The sequence below is a fragment of the Phascolarctos cinereus genome, unplaced genomic scaffold (genome assembly GCF_003287225.1).
Source record: "Phascolarctos cinereus isolate Bilbo 61053 unplaced genomic scaffold, phaCin_HiC Scaffold_5;HRSCAF=322, whole genome shotgun sequence".
Taxonomy (NCBI): domain Eukaryota; kingdom Metazoa; phylum Chordata; class Mammalia; order Diprotodontia; family Phascolarctidae; genus Phascolarctos; species Phascolarctos cinereus.
The window spans coordinates 35,979,910-35,995,345 of record NW_027555958.1 but is presented as its reverse complement, the minus strand read 5'-3'; the positions used below and the strand labels follow the sequence as shown (position 1 = coordinate 35,995,345).

The window sequence follows — 15,436 nt, the reverse complement described above, 5'->3', positions numbered from 1 at the left end:
GACCTAAATTTGTGGGATAACTATGCAGTTATATGACTCACAACCTAAGAAAAGAAGGTCATCAAAAATTATGCAGTGATGATTTTTTTTTAAACCTTCCTTAATAGAAGTAGAAAATGTAAAGGTTTAAACCTGCATTGACTTACCTTTTTTTTAACTTTTAATGTTATTTTTACATTAGTTTTATTTATAAATATATCCCTCTCCACCCAGAGAGTCATCCTTTGTATAAAATAAAAAAGAAAAAATATTTTAAATCTTTTCTGCCAAATTAATCCACCACTGAATGTGACAATATATGCAACGTTCCAGTCTCCCTTCTTTCCAATAAAGGTAGGAAAGTGTATTTTCCCATCTTTTCTTTGGGCCAAACTTGGTCAAATGAGTATGCAGCATTCAGTCTCGTTCCTTTTTATTCTTTCGACTTTCACTGTGTGTCCAGGTTTTCTTGATTTGGCCAACTTCACACCATATCAGGTCATATCTTCCCAAGCTTCTCTGGAGGTGTCCTGACGATCACGTCTTACAGCACGGTCATACTCTAGTACATTCAAGAACCTCAACTTCTTTAGCCTTTTCCCAAATGATGGAAACCTACTTTGTTTCCAGTTCTTCACTACTACAAAAAGAACTGCTAAAGTAATTGGGCACATATGGGATTTTTCATCTTTCTATTTCTGTTTGCCTTGGGTGTATACATGTATATAGTATATATGCCTTGGGGGTGTGTGTGTGTGTGTGTGTGTGTGTGTGTGTGTGTGTGTGTGTGTGTGTGTGTGTGTGTGTGTGTGTGTGTGTGTGTATTTACATATTTATATGTAAATGTATGTGTATGTATGTATATATGTAAATACACACACACACACACACACACACCTGTTCATACTGCTAAGTATCTGATCTGAAGTAAAAAGGTTTGAACGTTCCCGTTATTTCCTAGGCATAGTTCCGAACTGCCTTCCAAAAGATACAAATTCACAGCTTTAAAAGTGTATTAGTGTGCTGTCTTTACTTTTCAAAATTATGAACTATTAATAAAAATTAACATTTAATATAGAAAGACCAAAAAAAGGTGACTTGTTATTACATACATCTTTCTTCACTTCATTAAACTTCACCCAACAGGAACAAGGTTGCCCTGGGTCTCCAAGTTCCCTGGTGAACTTCTTTTTATATTTTTGTTTGCATTTATTTCGAGTTTTCAACACTGCTCTGTGTGTGCCCTTCCACGAGCCCTCCACCACTGATCATTCTTATGTCATCTTTGCCAATACGCTAGGTAGCAAGTAAAACTTCAGAGAAATATCTGATTATGGATCTGAAGGTAGTGGTTAATAGTCTGAAATTCTTCCTTTGAAAAGTTTCTTCATATTCTTTGGCTTCTCATTCCTGGAAATGGCTCCAGGCCTTCCACACTGATGTTAGCTGCCTCACCTTAGCTAAGCCCTTGATTCAGAGAGAACCGATTTAGCCATTTTCTCCCCAATCAACAGTTCCCCTTTGATTTCATGTAGCCTAAATGACCTACTTTATGCTCACCTCGACCTCATTTGGTTAGGATTCTTACCCCAGACCAAGGGCTCTTTACATGGTATCTGGCAAGTTTTTTTTCCTTAACGTTTTTATAATTATTTCAAAAGAATTGGTTTCCTTTGCAATCCTTCGTATTTTATGTTTTACATGTTAAAACCTAAATCTGAGAAGGGCTCCAGACTTTACCAAATTGTGCCATGACAGAAAGAAGGTTAAAAATGACCTAACTTCAGACAGCTGCTTTCCAACGTCCCTAGGAATTCACTGGGGGGGGGGGGGCTTCCCCACATACCTTATGTTTTCAGGTCTACCAGTCACTGGATTAAGATCACTGTATTTTATTCTTCTTCACCCAGTCTGTCCCAACCATTTAATTTGACTTTTTTATTATTACTACCTTCTAACGTGTCCTGTAATTTCTCTTCCCCACCTTCACTGATACTGATTTTTCATGAATTCCCTTGAAATTTTAGGCTTTTTTCCTTCTAAATGAAACTTACCTTATTTTTAAGAAGATATTTGTTCCTACAGATCAAAATTTCTCGCAACCATTTGAGAATTTCTGTACTGCTAAGCATCTGATGGGTAGTTAGCTTTTTACAGATATAAAAAAGCATTTGTGAGCTGAAACAAAATGAAGTTGATCAGCACTAGCAGAGTAATCCTCTAATACAGACACAATGAATATTGAATACCAGAATTCTCTTATAACCTGATTTTTAATGACTGATTATTTTTGTCAGGTTTAATAGAAAAGTTTAATAAGGTACCAATCAAATAATGATGACTGTGTCTTATGGGTGATAACAAATTTTTTACCCATAACACCTCGCCAATGAACCTCACTTCCATCTTTCATTTTAAAAAAGTGTTAAGTGGACTTCATTCTCAGAAACAATCTGCGTATGTTTTCAATTCATCCATTCATAAGTTAAGTCATCCTATAAGGCCCAATCTGTAAGTTAGGCTTGAATACACTGGACTATCGCTCAGATTTAGCTATAGTATCTTGCCTTCACGTCCCTTTTAAATATTATCATCTATTTCCTCTATATATCACCTGTATAATTTGCCTTCTCAGAAACCTTAAGTTAATAAATTGAAAAGCCTTCAATACGAACTCTTCATTTGTCCAAGACTGTTGTTACATTAGGATACTTTTAAGTTTGAAGACCTGAACCTGAAACATGCTAAATACCTCAGCATGATACATACACGATTCACGATACGTACATGAAAGACCTATTGACATGGGCATATGTGTTTCATGTTTATCTGTGTATGACTCTACAGAGCTGGAATTTTAAAAGGTTATAATAAAGTTAATAAAAATTAAAATGGACATACCTAATCTCCCAGAATGTTTCTATAGGTGAATCTGGATTCCATAAGTCAATGCTATCCAACTGATGAAGAACCAGCAAGGCCTAAATTTAAAGATAAGAGTATTTCACTACTATATGAAACTAGTGCTTTGAGCAGAGAACAGCAGCAATACATGAGGCTTCAAGATGTCTGCCTTCGACAGTAAAGGTCACACTATCAATGCTCTTTTTGTATCCCAAGTCTTACTGAGCACAGGGCCTGGAATACACTTAAAGCTTAAGAAATGCACACTGACTGCTGGCTGATTTAAAAACAAAAACTAGAAGCATTTTACTGAAGAGCTAAATGTTTCCAAAGAATATGACCTTATGGCGCTGCTAGGTGGCACAGTGGAGAGAGCACCGGCCCTGAAGTCAGGAGGACCTGAGTTCAAATCTGGCCTCAGACCAAACACTGGACATTTAGTAGCTGTGTGACCCTGGGCAAGTCACTCAATCTAAACTGCCTCTAAAAAAAGAAAAAAAAAAGAATACGACCTTATTCCCACAATCAAGACAGTAACTGTGAGTGAAAACTGGTCATACATAGACAGAGGAGTGATTCCCAGGTCTGCCAAAGAAGCAGACACTATCTTGCTTACTAGAAAACCTTCTGAACATGAGAGTATTTTGGAAGGGGCTAAAAACAGGGGGACAGGGCAGACTTTGTCCTTTATAGAATATTTATCCTCATGTATATGTATAGACTATGTCAGACTGTGTACCGTCTTGGTAAGGGTGGTGAGGAAGAAAGGGGAGAAAAATTTTAAACTCAAAAGCATATGGAAGTGATTGTTGATAAATCAAAATAAATTAATAAAAAATTTCAAAAAAAAAAAAAGAATATTTATCCTTGAGACTGTAGCTTAGCTAAGGAGCAGATTATAAGATACTTGCTATTTTAAAGTAATTTCTTTTTCCTGCCTTTCCTAAAGAGAAGTGATGTGTTATGATGAGCAGAGAGGGGACCTCAGAGCCTATAAGCCCTGGGTTGGAGTACTGCCTAATATATCCTGGCTGTGTGGCCCCCTTTACACTCAGTTGTTCAGGCAACTGTAAAGCTATCTGCAGAGAAGGGCCACTGTGACAGGAGGTTTCCTTTAATAATATGATGACAGGTCGGCTCCCTATTCCTACCACCCGTTCAGAAAGGTCACTAGGGAGCCCCTGGAGAGGAAGCTGAAAAATCACCAATTCAAAGAATGAAGGAACTGGGAAGACAGGGACAGTACAAGTCATTTCTTCTGCACCAGCCCTGTGATCTCATTGTGAATAATGCTGACCTGGAAACTCTCTCTAACACTTTGGCTTCCACTGGTGGTCTCTGAACACTCCCTGTGGCACTGAGAGAATCAATCCGTGGCAAGCACCTACTATGTGCTGAGCACAGTGCTAAGAGCCTGAGATACAAAAAGAGGCAAAAGACAGTCCCTGCCCTCAAGGAGCTTACAATCTAGTAGGAGAGATAACATGCAAATAAATATATACAAAACAAGCTATATGCTGGATAAATAGGAAATAATTAACCTAGGGAAGGCACTAGAATTAAGTGGAGTTGGGGAAGGCTTCCAGTAAAAGAAGGGGTTTTCCTTGGGACTTAAAGGAAGCCAGGGAGGTCAGTAGTCAGAGCGGGGGGGGGGGAGCATTCCAGGCATGGGGGACAGCCAGAGAAAATGCCCCGAGCTGAGAGATGGAGGGTCTTGTTTGTGGTACAGCCAGGTCACTCTCACTGGATGGAAAACTGTGTGTGTTGGGGAATAAGGTGTAAGAAGACTGGAAAAGTAGGATGAGGCTGGGTTATAAAAGGCCTTGAATGTCAAACAGAACTTTCTATATTTGCTGTTGAAGGCAATAGGGAGCTGCTGAAGTTTATTGGGGGGAGGAGGCGGACACATGGTCAGACCTATATTTTACAAAAATCACTTGAGCGGCTGAATTGAGGATGAATTGGAGTTGGGACAGACCTGAGGCAGACCGACCCACCAGCAGCAGACAGCTGTAACAGTCAAGGGGTGAGGTGATGAGGGCCTGCACCAGACAGGTGGCAGTTACGGAGGAGAGAAGGGGCAGATCTGAGAGATGTTTGCAAAGGTGTAATCAATAGGCCTTGGCAACAGCTTGGATATGGGGGAGTGAGCAAAGAGCGAGGAGCACGGAATGACTCCTAGGTTGCAAGTCTGGGGTACTGGGATGATGGTACAACCCTCTACAGAAAGAGGGAAGTGGGGGGTGGGGGTGGGGAACACTGGATTCAGTTTTGTGCGTACTGAATTGACGCACTGGACATTCAGTTGCAGATGTGAGACTGGAGGTCAGCAGAGAGACTGAGGCAGGAAACGTAGGTCTGAGGGTCATCAGCATAAAGATGGTCATTAAATCCACAGACGCTGATGGGATCACCAAATGAAGCAGTTCTGCCCAGGGCAGAACCCTAACTGACCTCTAGAATCAGAGGGTGCAATCTGAAGTAGGATCTAGCAAAGGAGACTGAGAACAAGTAGTCAGAGAGGCAGGCGGAGAACACGCAGAGAGAAAACCTAGAGAGAAGATGGAGGAGGAAAGAGTGCTTAGCAATGTCAATGGCCGCAGAGAGGTCAAGGAGAAGGAGGACTGAGAAGCCACTGCATGTGGCAGCCAAGAGACCATTACTAGCCTTGGAGAGAGCAGCTTCAGTGGAATAATAAGGTCAAAAGCCAGATCATAAATGAGGGGTTAAGAAGAGACTGAGAGGAGAGAAAGCAGAGGCACCTATTGCAGGAACTTAATTTTAGGGCAGAAGATACAGGATGATAGTCAGCAGGACAGAAGGATCAAGTGAGCGTTTTTCCAGGATGGGGGAGACATGGATACATCTGCAGGCAGCAGGAGATGATCCAGCAGACAGAGATCGAAAGTAAGTGAAAAAGTGGGGATGACAGAGGTGATTATCTGATGGAGGAGATGGGATGGAACGGGATCGCCTGAACACATAGAGGGGCAGCCCTGGTAAGGAGCAAGGCCGCTTCCTCATGTGAGACAGGGATGGAGGAAGAGAGAGGAGCAGAAGGACTGAGTTATAGCAGATGAGGAAGAAGGAAGATGAAGGAGCTCCCATAGAATGGCCTCAATTTTTTCTGTAAAATATGAAACAAGGTTCTCAGCTGAGAGGGTGGAGGAGGAGTTAAAGAAGATTTGAGGAGGGATGAAAAGGTCTGGAAGAGCTGCTGTGGGGAAGGGACAGTGAGATGAGAGAGGCAGTGCAGGACTGCCTGGCAGCAGTGAGGACCCAGGTGAGACCATGTAATATAAACCTGTAGTGTACCCAGTCAGAACCATATGATTTTCTCCACCTTTGTTCAGCAGCAATGTGCAGGGGCAAAGGCGAGAAATGGTGGGAATGATCTGAGGGCTGGCTGGGTGTAATCAGGATTAGGATGAAAGAGAAGAGGACAGTGTGGAGCTGAACTGCCTCACTGAAGGGTCAAGATGGAGAGAAGCAGGGAGAGCAGCTATAGAGGAGAGAACGGAGGGGTGAAAGGATTAGAGGTCAGAGTGTGGAAGGAAAGGGGTAGGGAGGGTGAAAAGACAACAGATTATGGTTGGGTAAAGGGATTCCAGAATTCTTAAACACATTCTGGAAATGGATTATTCCAAGATCCCAGGCTCGACCAGTGAGCAGAGAAAAATGAGCAAGGGTTAAGTGACCTGACTTGGGTCAAGTGTGGATCAGTGGCAGGATCTGAATCCAGATCTTCCAAATTCTGAGGCCAGTACTCACTCCATCCACTCCTCTGTGCTACCTTTCACAGGTAATTTTATATCCAAGAAAATCCTGAAACATTCTTTTAACTAAAAATTTCAATTCTCACCCTCCAAACCAAAGCTCCTACACTTCATCTCCCTCACGTAGATGCCGCCTCCAGATATGCAGAACGCCATCCATCCATCCATGACCATTCTGGCCACTCATTCATTCACTAAGTGTTAGTTTATTATTAAGTCAGTTCTGCAACTCTTGCCTGTGACCTTCCCTAGGTCCTCATGGAGCCAGGAGGAGTGTCCAACTATGTGCTGGGGCCAGCCTCAAGTTCTCTGACCATGATGCTGAAAATCGTGGAACACACTGGCTGCTGCTCCCTCACTCTTATCCTATGATAGGCAGATTCTATTGCTCCCCTAACAACATCACTGACTCCCGTTCTTTCTAGTGGGCAATTTGGGGCTGTCGTCACCCATATGCTTACTCAAGTGCTCTCGAGGTGTTTTCATTGCCCTTGAGGGCTCTCTCTCAAGAGGGTGAATTCCATGAAATATGTCAAAATTACCCAAGATTCTTTGTAAAATATAGTAAAGAAATAATGATCATGAATAGCAGAGCTGCTAACAAAAAACTAAGTTACTCAGCCTGTCCTTTTCTTGAGAAATAAGATGATCCTAAACCTCCTTCTCCTCTCTTCATTTCCCTACATTTTCCCCCTCTCTATGCTTCCCTCCCATTTTCCTCTTCCCTTTCCTCTTCTCCCTCACCCCACCCCACTCTCCTTACATGACCTCAAAGGCTCACACCTCAAAGACTGTGGTCTTTCATGATTTGCAGCAACAAAACTCAATCAGAAGAATGAGGACTTTCACATGGCAAACGTTGTGCTTCAGGGGGACAGTGCCTGTGTGATTCCCTCAAAGCCATCATCTTCACTTCTCCATCTTACTTAATTCTGGGTCCAACCCTACTTGCATCTGGTGACTTATTTTGCCAAACCATGCAGTTATGTATTGCAGGTTTTATTTATTTTTATTTTTTGGTGCAATGGGGGAGGGAGTGACAGATTAATTTTTTAAATGCCTGCTATAAAAAAGCCAAAATGCATCAAAACAAAACTTGTTTGGAAAAAAAAACCTAAATAAATAATATATAAAATAAAATAAAATAAATAACAAATAAATAAATCCTTTGATTCCAAATCCACAGTTGCTGACATTATCAAAGGACACAAGTGTGAGTCTCCACTTACTGTGGTGTGTCACAGGCACTCTAGACCTAAGGTTCCTCAGCTGTCAAATTTCAATCTCATTAGACGATCCCTTGGGACACTTCTATTCTAAATCCGGTAACTCTTTTATGTGACACTAGAAGTTATGGATTTTACAATGTGTAGAATTATGAAATTCAGCTCTCTTAAGAAGAATTAATTGTGTTATCTTTAGGGAATCATAGTATACTTTCATTTCTTGAATTGCAACTTGGAGAGTTAACCAGGACGTTTCTGATTATCAGAATGAACAACCAAAATTGCAGACAGATTTTCTCAACTCTTCAGGCTTCATACACATGTCCTGATTCTAGTCTCCTTTAAAACTCTAGATTTGGGGGCAGCTAGGTGGTGCAGTGAATAGAGCACCGGCCCTGGAGTCAGGAGGACCTGAGTTCAAATCTGACCTCAGACACGTAACACTCGCTAGCTGTATGACCCTGGGTAAGTCACTTAACCCCACTGCCTAGCCAAAAAACAAACTAAAACAAACTCTAGATTTTGAGAACTACATTTCAAAACCTTTGAGAATTAGAATTTTATCTACCTCAATTAAGCAGGAAGGACAGAGTGAATGAATGGGCAGTAGCATAGCCTTAAGTACTGATGTATACTGCTAATATACATTATTGTTTCCCAGGCCACCCAGCTAGAAAGGAGCCCCATGTCAGCTCTGACACAGCAGTGTTCAGACGCAGACGTTGGAGAATGGTGGCAGTGCTAAGTGAGAAAAGCGGCTCCCATCACGATTAGAGAGTGCTTTACGTAACTTCCTGTGATCCTCAAATCAACTTGAAAGGAAGACGCTGAGGTTCAGAGAGGGGACTGGCCTGCCCACAGGGGCTTCCAAGCCAAGTCCAGTGCTCCATAGCCCCTCCGACCCCTCTGCGCCTTCGGAAACTAAGTCTTCTCTACATGTATCCCCAGCACGCTCCGCAGTGTTCTGCTCAGAGGAGCATCTCACATGTTTGAACTGAGTTTACTTATTCCCACGGGCATCAGTTTGAGGGCAGAACCTGCCCTGTTTTTGCCTTCATGGCTGCAGCGCCTCCTTCCCGATGCAGCAGCCAGCAGGCAGGCCCACGATCAGGGCTTGCTGAATGAACAATTGTAGCATCCGAGATCTGGGGCCAAGAGGGGCTGTAGGCCCCAGTAGAGCCCAGCTCTGTCTGTTATTTGACGGGAGGACACCAAGGTCCAAGAAGGCTCAATGACATGGCAGTAGATGAGTCACAGAGAAGCAGGAGCTAAGTGGAGGTGAGGAAGGCCTCTCCACCAGTGTCGGACAAACGTCCCTCTGTGCCCCCTTCATGTGAGCGACAGGAATTCAGGAGAGATGGAGCACTGCTCAGAAGCAGGGGCAGTCTTCGCAGGCCCAGGGACTACCGCCTAGAGAAGCACCTCAGGAATGGCCAGACAGCTGGAAGCACACTAGCTGACCTCTGCTCAGTGCACGGTCTCGTGTGTCTCAAGGGTCCCTCTGTGGAAATGCTGGGGTGCTTTCAGGATTTCATTTGAATTCCTCTCCCCAAACAATTCTAAGCCACCTGGAAACACTCAACCAATTCCAAGTATTACCTGCCAGAATCACTCTGCCTGATGACCGGTGTCCTTTTGTTGATAAATACAAGGAGTTAGCCAGGAATTTCCAAACTCGTGCTACAAATTCCCAATGAGCAATGGATGAGAAGAATACATAATCAATGGAATATTTCTCCAAAGCCTAATCAATGATAATCACTAGGATCTGAGCCTCAGTGTAAGACAAACAGCATGAAAACACACCCCATCCGATGCTTACCACGTGGCCCTCCCTATCCCAAGAGTGCTGGGCTAAACCAGGAGGACGAGGAGAGAGCCGCAGTGTGGAAGGGGCAGCCCTTAAAGGATGAGGAGGATCTGGACAGGCCCAGCATGGGGTGAAGGAGAACATTCCAGACAGGGGCAGGAAGGACAGCAGCAGTGCAGGGCACATAAGGCACCAGCCCCAGGTCAGACAGAGCATGCTCTGTACGTGGGGGCAGAGAGAGATGAAAACGCAGCTTATCGACAGCCTGGAAGTCAGGCGGGACTTTGGCTATGACACGTCAGAGAGCCTAAACGTCTACAAAGCACCTTCCTCAAAGAGCCCTGCAAGCTGGTTAGCACATCCATGATTGTGGCCACTTTACCCAGGAAGGAAGTGCAACTCAGAAATGGTGAATGGCTGGCCCAGTGTTGAGGCTGGGGTGTGAACTTGGCCATCTCTTCATTCCAAGTCTGGGTCTCTTTCCAATACCCCACAAAGGAGATGACGTGATGAGGGATCAGAGTCGGGAGGTGGGACCAGTGCAGCTGTGACTGCAGGCTGGCAGAGCAGGGGTGAGTGCCAAGGAAGGGTTAGAAACTAGGAAAATCTTCAAGGACAAATGGCTGACAGCTGCATGAATGTGAAAGAGAACTAACCAAGACAGACTAAAGACACCAAACTTTCTGCTCCTCTCATGAAGCAAATGAAACTTGGGCCCAACAGGTCCCACTCTACAGTCAAAGTAAAACAGAACGGCCAAGTGGCCGACAGGGCCTGACCTTCTGAACAAGCCTGGTCCTCCTGCCCCACGTTTCCCTCCTCTCTCCAGTCCATCCTCCTCAAGCACAGCTCTGACCATGGCAGCCCCCAGCTCGGGACTCCAGGGTCAAACATGAGTTCATCCTTATCTTGTCCTTCTTTCATTCCTATTTTGGCCTGTGTTTTGTAACTACAGAAGTTATGCGAAATCCCCACTGCCAGAGAGTGAGACAAGAAACTCCAGCCCATTTCAGAGAAGCTCCGTCAAAGGGAGAGAGGGTAAGACAGAGGGCAATTCTTGCTGGGTAAGGATTTCTCTTCTCATCAACTCATTCAAAAGCAGTGCTGGCATCAACATTCATTTTTTAAGGGTACCATAAGGTTTCATTTATAATTTGGTTTTAAAACTGCTTTACCTAAAGTCACTGGTAATCAATACATTTAAAAAGTGAATCAGACTTAAATTTTCCTTATTTGTCTAAGCAACAGCAGTTACATGTTTTATAAAAGCTCAGGCAAGAGCATCCCTGCCCTCTATGGACCTTAAAACAATCCAGAGGCAGACGCCTTCACTGACATTTTCAAACCTATCACTACCAACTTCTGCCACGAGGCAGATACCCACCACAAAGCCCAGTGAACTAGGCACAGAGAGCCTCTCCACCAGAAGCTCAGACACCCAGGATGAGGCTTTCCTTACCTCCATTGCTTCTTGGGCTATTTCTGGCATGCTGGACTGGGGGACAAGCTGCACCAGGCCCGTGATTAACTCTGCTGTACTCCCCTGAGTTTCAGGCCCTTGTTTTCTTGGATTCTGCAAAGAACAGGGCAAAGTTTTAATACTCCTTCGTAACACCTGGTAGAGTTTCTCTACTTGTATCCATCTACACTCTGTAAAAACCTAACTATAAATATGAGCCATCTTCAGAGTATTCTCATTTAGGAAAGGCAATGGGCTCCAAGTGAATTAACTGAAACTAATGAATTAATTAATTGAAATTAGTGAATTAATGAAAAACTGTTTTCATGATTTGATGAGGAACAATGGATTATTTCTAAATTATTTAACAATTCTGGTGGAAAGATAAGCTTCTAACTTAGACTTTATTAATCTGGAATTTGTAACTGCAACAGAGGTAAGATTGAAAAGTATTATAGAATCACAGAAGGAAGCCAGAACCCTCCCCTCCTTTCCCACACCCATATTTTCACAGAAACGCTGAGGCTCTGAAATAAGCAGCAGTGCTAGGACTAGAATTAAGGTTTCCTGCCTTTTTTGCCCACTACAATGCTACCTTTCAACCACAGAGTCTAATAAGCAAATCAATGTTAAAAGGTTTCAAACTTTAGTCACTTGAGAAAAAAATTGGATTTTTTTAGTAACTTCAGATGCTCATTTAGATGTAAAACAATCATAATTCTACACATTTTGTAGAAGTTAAACCTCCTCTGATATTCTAATTACAAGTCACTCTTTCAAAGTAATTCAATAAGTAGTCCTGCCAAAGATGCCAAGAAGACAACAGTGTTAAGTCTATTTCTAGTTATCCTAAAAGGAACATGACTTTAAAAAGAGAAAAGCCAGGTCCGTACCTGCCAAAGCAGGGGCAGCAGCCTGAAACTTAAGGAGTATATGATAAACCCATGGGAGGGGTAGGAAGCTGGGTCTGACGCCACCCTTCTCCTGCTGGTTAACCACAGTCCAACACAATTGTCCTGTGCCTTAAATGCCACCCGCATCGACCACCCAATTGCCCTTTCTCACAGGGAGAGTCTCCTGTGGGCCCCTCGGCGTAGTTATACCCAAACCCAACCTCACCCAGCACCAATAAACAGCTGTGCAGGCAGAATGCTTGGAGGCATCCCCCTCACCTGCCAGCCCACCCTCTCCCATCTCTTGGCTGAAACAGGCACCCCAAATGGGTGAGGCTCTGCTCTCTGAGGCAGTGGCCAGTGAGTAAACTATGCCACAGAAGAAATGAATGAGCTGCAATTCTCTATCTTTCCACCCGAAACACATCCCTCTTCCAAATGTCACTCTATCTGTAGAAGGCACCACCACCCTTCCAGTCCCACGTTTACAACACTGGTGTTCTCCTTGCTTCCTTCACTTTCCCTCACCCCACAGAAATACAATAATTGGGAAAGCTTGTCATGTCCACCTCTACATCCCTTGAACATCCAGCCCCTTCCCCCAGCTCACAGAGCCGCCACTGACCTGGGGTGGGACCTCATCATCTCTCACCTAGACCAACAGTCCCCAGTCAAAACTGTTCTCCCTGCTTCAAATGTCTCTCCTTTCTCCACCTCACTCCCCAGGCTGCCAAAGGGATTTTCCTAATGCACAGGTCTGACCATATCATTTCTATTCGATAAATTCCAGGGGCTCCCTATTGCCTCTAGGTTCAAATATTATTTTATCTTTATCTTATCCCTTTTTAATTTCTGGTTTTGCCCAAGTTTTACAATGAACATCACTACTCGTATATAGGTACATGCATACAATAAACAAATAAGTAAACCCAGAGTAAGTAGATCTACTCCCTTTTTCTTTTCTGATGGTTGGAAGCACTGATCTCAACTTTTCAGTAATTCAAGCTGGCCTTCTTCCCAAATTCATTTAAACTCGGTCAATAAGTATCTAAAATAGAAACTCTTCCCAAGTCTTTACAACAAACCTTCCACTCTTTGAAGGGATTTGCAGCTGTCAAACATCCAGTTTGTCCACTAGATGGCGGCAAAGATAGTACTGTCAAGGTGGAATTCCAACAGTCCCACAAGCACTTCATTTTCATTTCTTCAAACACTCCAGTAGGAGCACGCATACACCTGTAAGCACCAGGGAATTTGGCTCCCTTCTGTGAAACTGAATTGCAGGCAGAGAAATGAAGCCAAAGTGCACCGAATGCCACTCCACTCAATCCTCAGAAGACTGCTTTTGTATAACTGCTTACAAGTGTATGCATCTGAGTGAAGAAAGTTTACAGGTGTTTGCCACCGAGGGGGAAGACGGCAGAGAAGGGGCTGGGCTGCACCATCCACAGTGATTTCCCAACTACAAAGCTCTCAGCCACAACCAGCTCAATGAGGCTAGCAAAGGGTCCCGTACTTGGAGAGGAGGGTTCAGCAGAGTGGGCTGCATGGACCTGACAGGCTCGGGATGTCTTCAGGGCATCCAGTTTGAAATGACTGAGACCAGACAGACAGACAGACAGACAGGAGGGATGTGCATGGAGAGGAGAGCTGGACTTCTAGGAGCTAGCTGGGTCGCCAAGAGAGAAAAAGGAACAAGCCAGAGCCCTGGAGTCTCCACACTTAGGGGGCCAGGATACGCATGACGATACAGCAAAGGAGAGATGGAGAAGGAGGGTCAGAGATGTAGGAGGAGAGCCAGGAGAGAGGGAGTGGCACCAAAAAAGGAGGAAATCAATATCCAGGAGGAGAAGTCAACCATGAATCCTGCAGAGAGGTGAGGCATGCTGACTGAAAAAGCCACCGCATTCAGCAATTAAGAGATGGCTCAGCCTGAGGCACATGAGGAAATCAAGTCAGATTCCTAAGAGCTGCAGTTTTTTTTAAGGAGTCTGCCTTAAGGAGAATGACACAGGATGAGAGACCTGAGAGGATGGCAGGGTCAAGAGGTTTTCAAAAAGAGGAAAGAGGCAGCTAGGTAGCCCTGTGGATAGAGTACAGGCCTTGGAGTGACCCAAGTTCAAATTCGGGTTCAGACACTTGCTAGCTGTGTGACCCTGAGTTAGTCACTTAACACCAACTGCCTTTCAGAAAAAAAAAAAAAAGGAGGCTTGGGCATGTTTGAAGGCAATAGGGAAAAGCCAAAAGATGAGGAGAGACGAAGGTGGGGGATGACAGAGGGCAGTCTACTGGAGGAGATGAATGGAGAAGGGTCAAGGCACCTGTGGGGACCCTCTGTGCCCCCAAGACCATCATCCCGTCTCAGCACCTTCCTCCCTTCGGCCCACTGCACCCTGAGGATTCTGGGCCTTTCCCTATGCCCAACGGCCACACCTGCTATGATGTGCTGGAGCACTCCTTGAGAAGTGGGATTCTCTTGACATTTCTATCCACATGCCCAGAACATATGAGGTAAGTACTTAATACATGTCTTTTCATTCATTTTAATTCATTCAAGAGAAGCGTAGGAGAGGGAGCTCAGGGCAAATGGCCTCAATTTTGTCAACTCTGTCTGAAGATGGGGGAAGGGGGGAAATGTAAGAGGCTTGAAGAAAGAAGCCAAGGTGGGGCAGCTAGGTGAACCTGAGTTCAAGTCTGGCCACAGACACTTGACAGTAGCTATGTGACCCTGGGCAAGTCACTTAACCTCGACTGCCTCACAAAAAGGGGGGGGGGGCAGCTAGGTGGTGCAGTGGATAGCACACCGGCCCTGGAGTCAGGAGGACCTGAGTTCAAATCCGGCCTCAGACACATAACACTCACTAGCTGTGTGACTCTGGGCAAGTCACTTAACCCCAACTGCCTCACCAAAAAAAAAAAAAGCCAAGGTATGGAACAAACTAGTTTCTGTGGGAAATGAGATACGGTATCAATAAATGATGAATAAAAGGACTGCCTTGCTGCAGTGAGGGCCTAGATGGAGTAAGATAACAAGTTTATAGTGTATCCAGTCAACAGATAGTATGATTTGAGCAAAGGCATGGAGAGGATGGACTAATCCAAGGCTGGACATGGGCATGCGAGGAGAAACAAGAGAACAAAGTGGACGGGATTTTAAAGTAGACGACAATAACTGGCTAATTAAAGGATTAAGACTGGGACAGGGATTCCAATAAGGACAGAGAATAGGTTAAAGGTTAACTATAACATTCCATGTTCTCCATTCCACGCGACTATTATGGGGGGAGGGGGAGGACAAATTTTGATCTGAGGTTCTAACTGGCTAGGGCTGCTGGACGGTGCATTCCAATGTTAGGTATCTAGATCGGAGCTAAAAGGGTCCTCTGAGG

General features: G+C 44.2%; 1 protein-coding gene across 12 annotated transcripts in view; it reads right to left on the bottom strand.

Annotated features, from left to right (window-relative positions):
* Nucleotides 1-15,436, bottom strand: part of NF1 (neurofibromin 1) — a 248,319-nt gene that overhangs the window by 144,136 nt on the left and 88,747 nt on the right. For all 12 annotated transcript variants that reach the window (XM_078154810.1, XM_078154813.1, XM_078154812.1 and 9 more), the window contains exons 14-16: nt 11,155-11,268; nt 2,881-2,960; nt 2,034-2,157 (exon numbers count right to left, since the gene is read on the bottom strand). In XM_078154810.1, the coding sequence (XP_078010936.1) occupies nt 2,034-2,157; nt 2,881-2,960; nt 11,155-11,268 (318 nt within the window). The remainder of the gene's footprint in view (nt 1-2,033; nt 2,158-2,880; nt 2,961-11,154; nt 11,269-15,436) is intronic.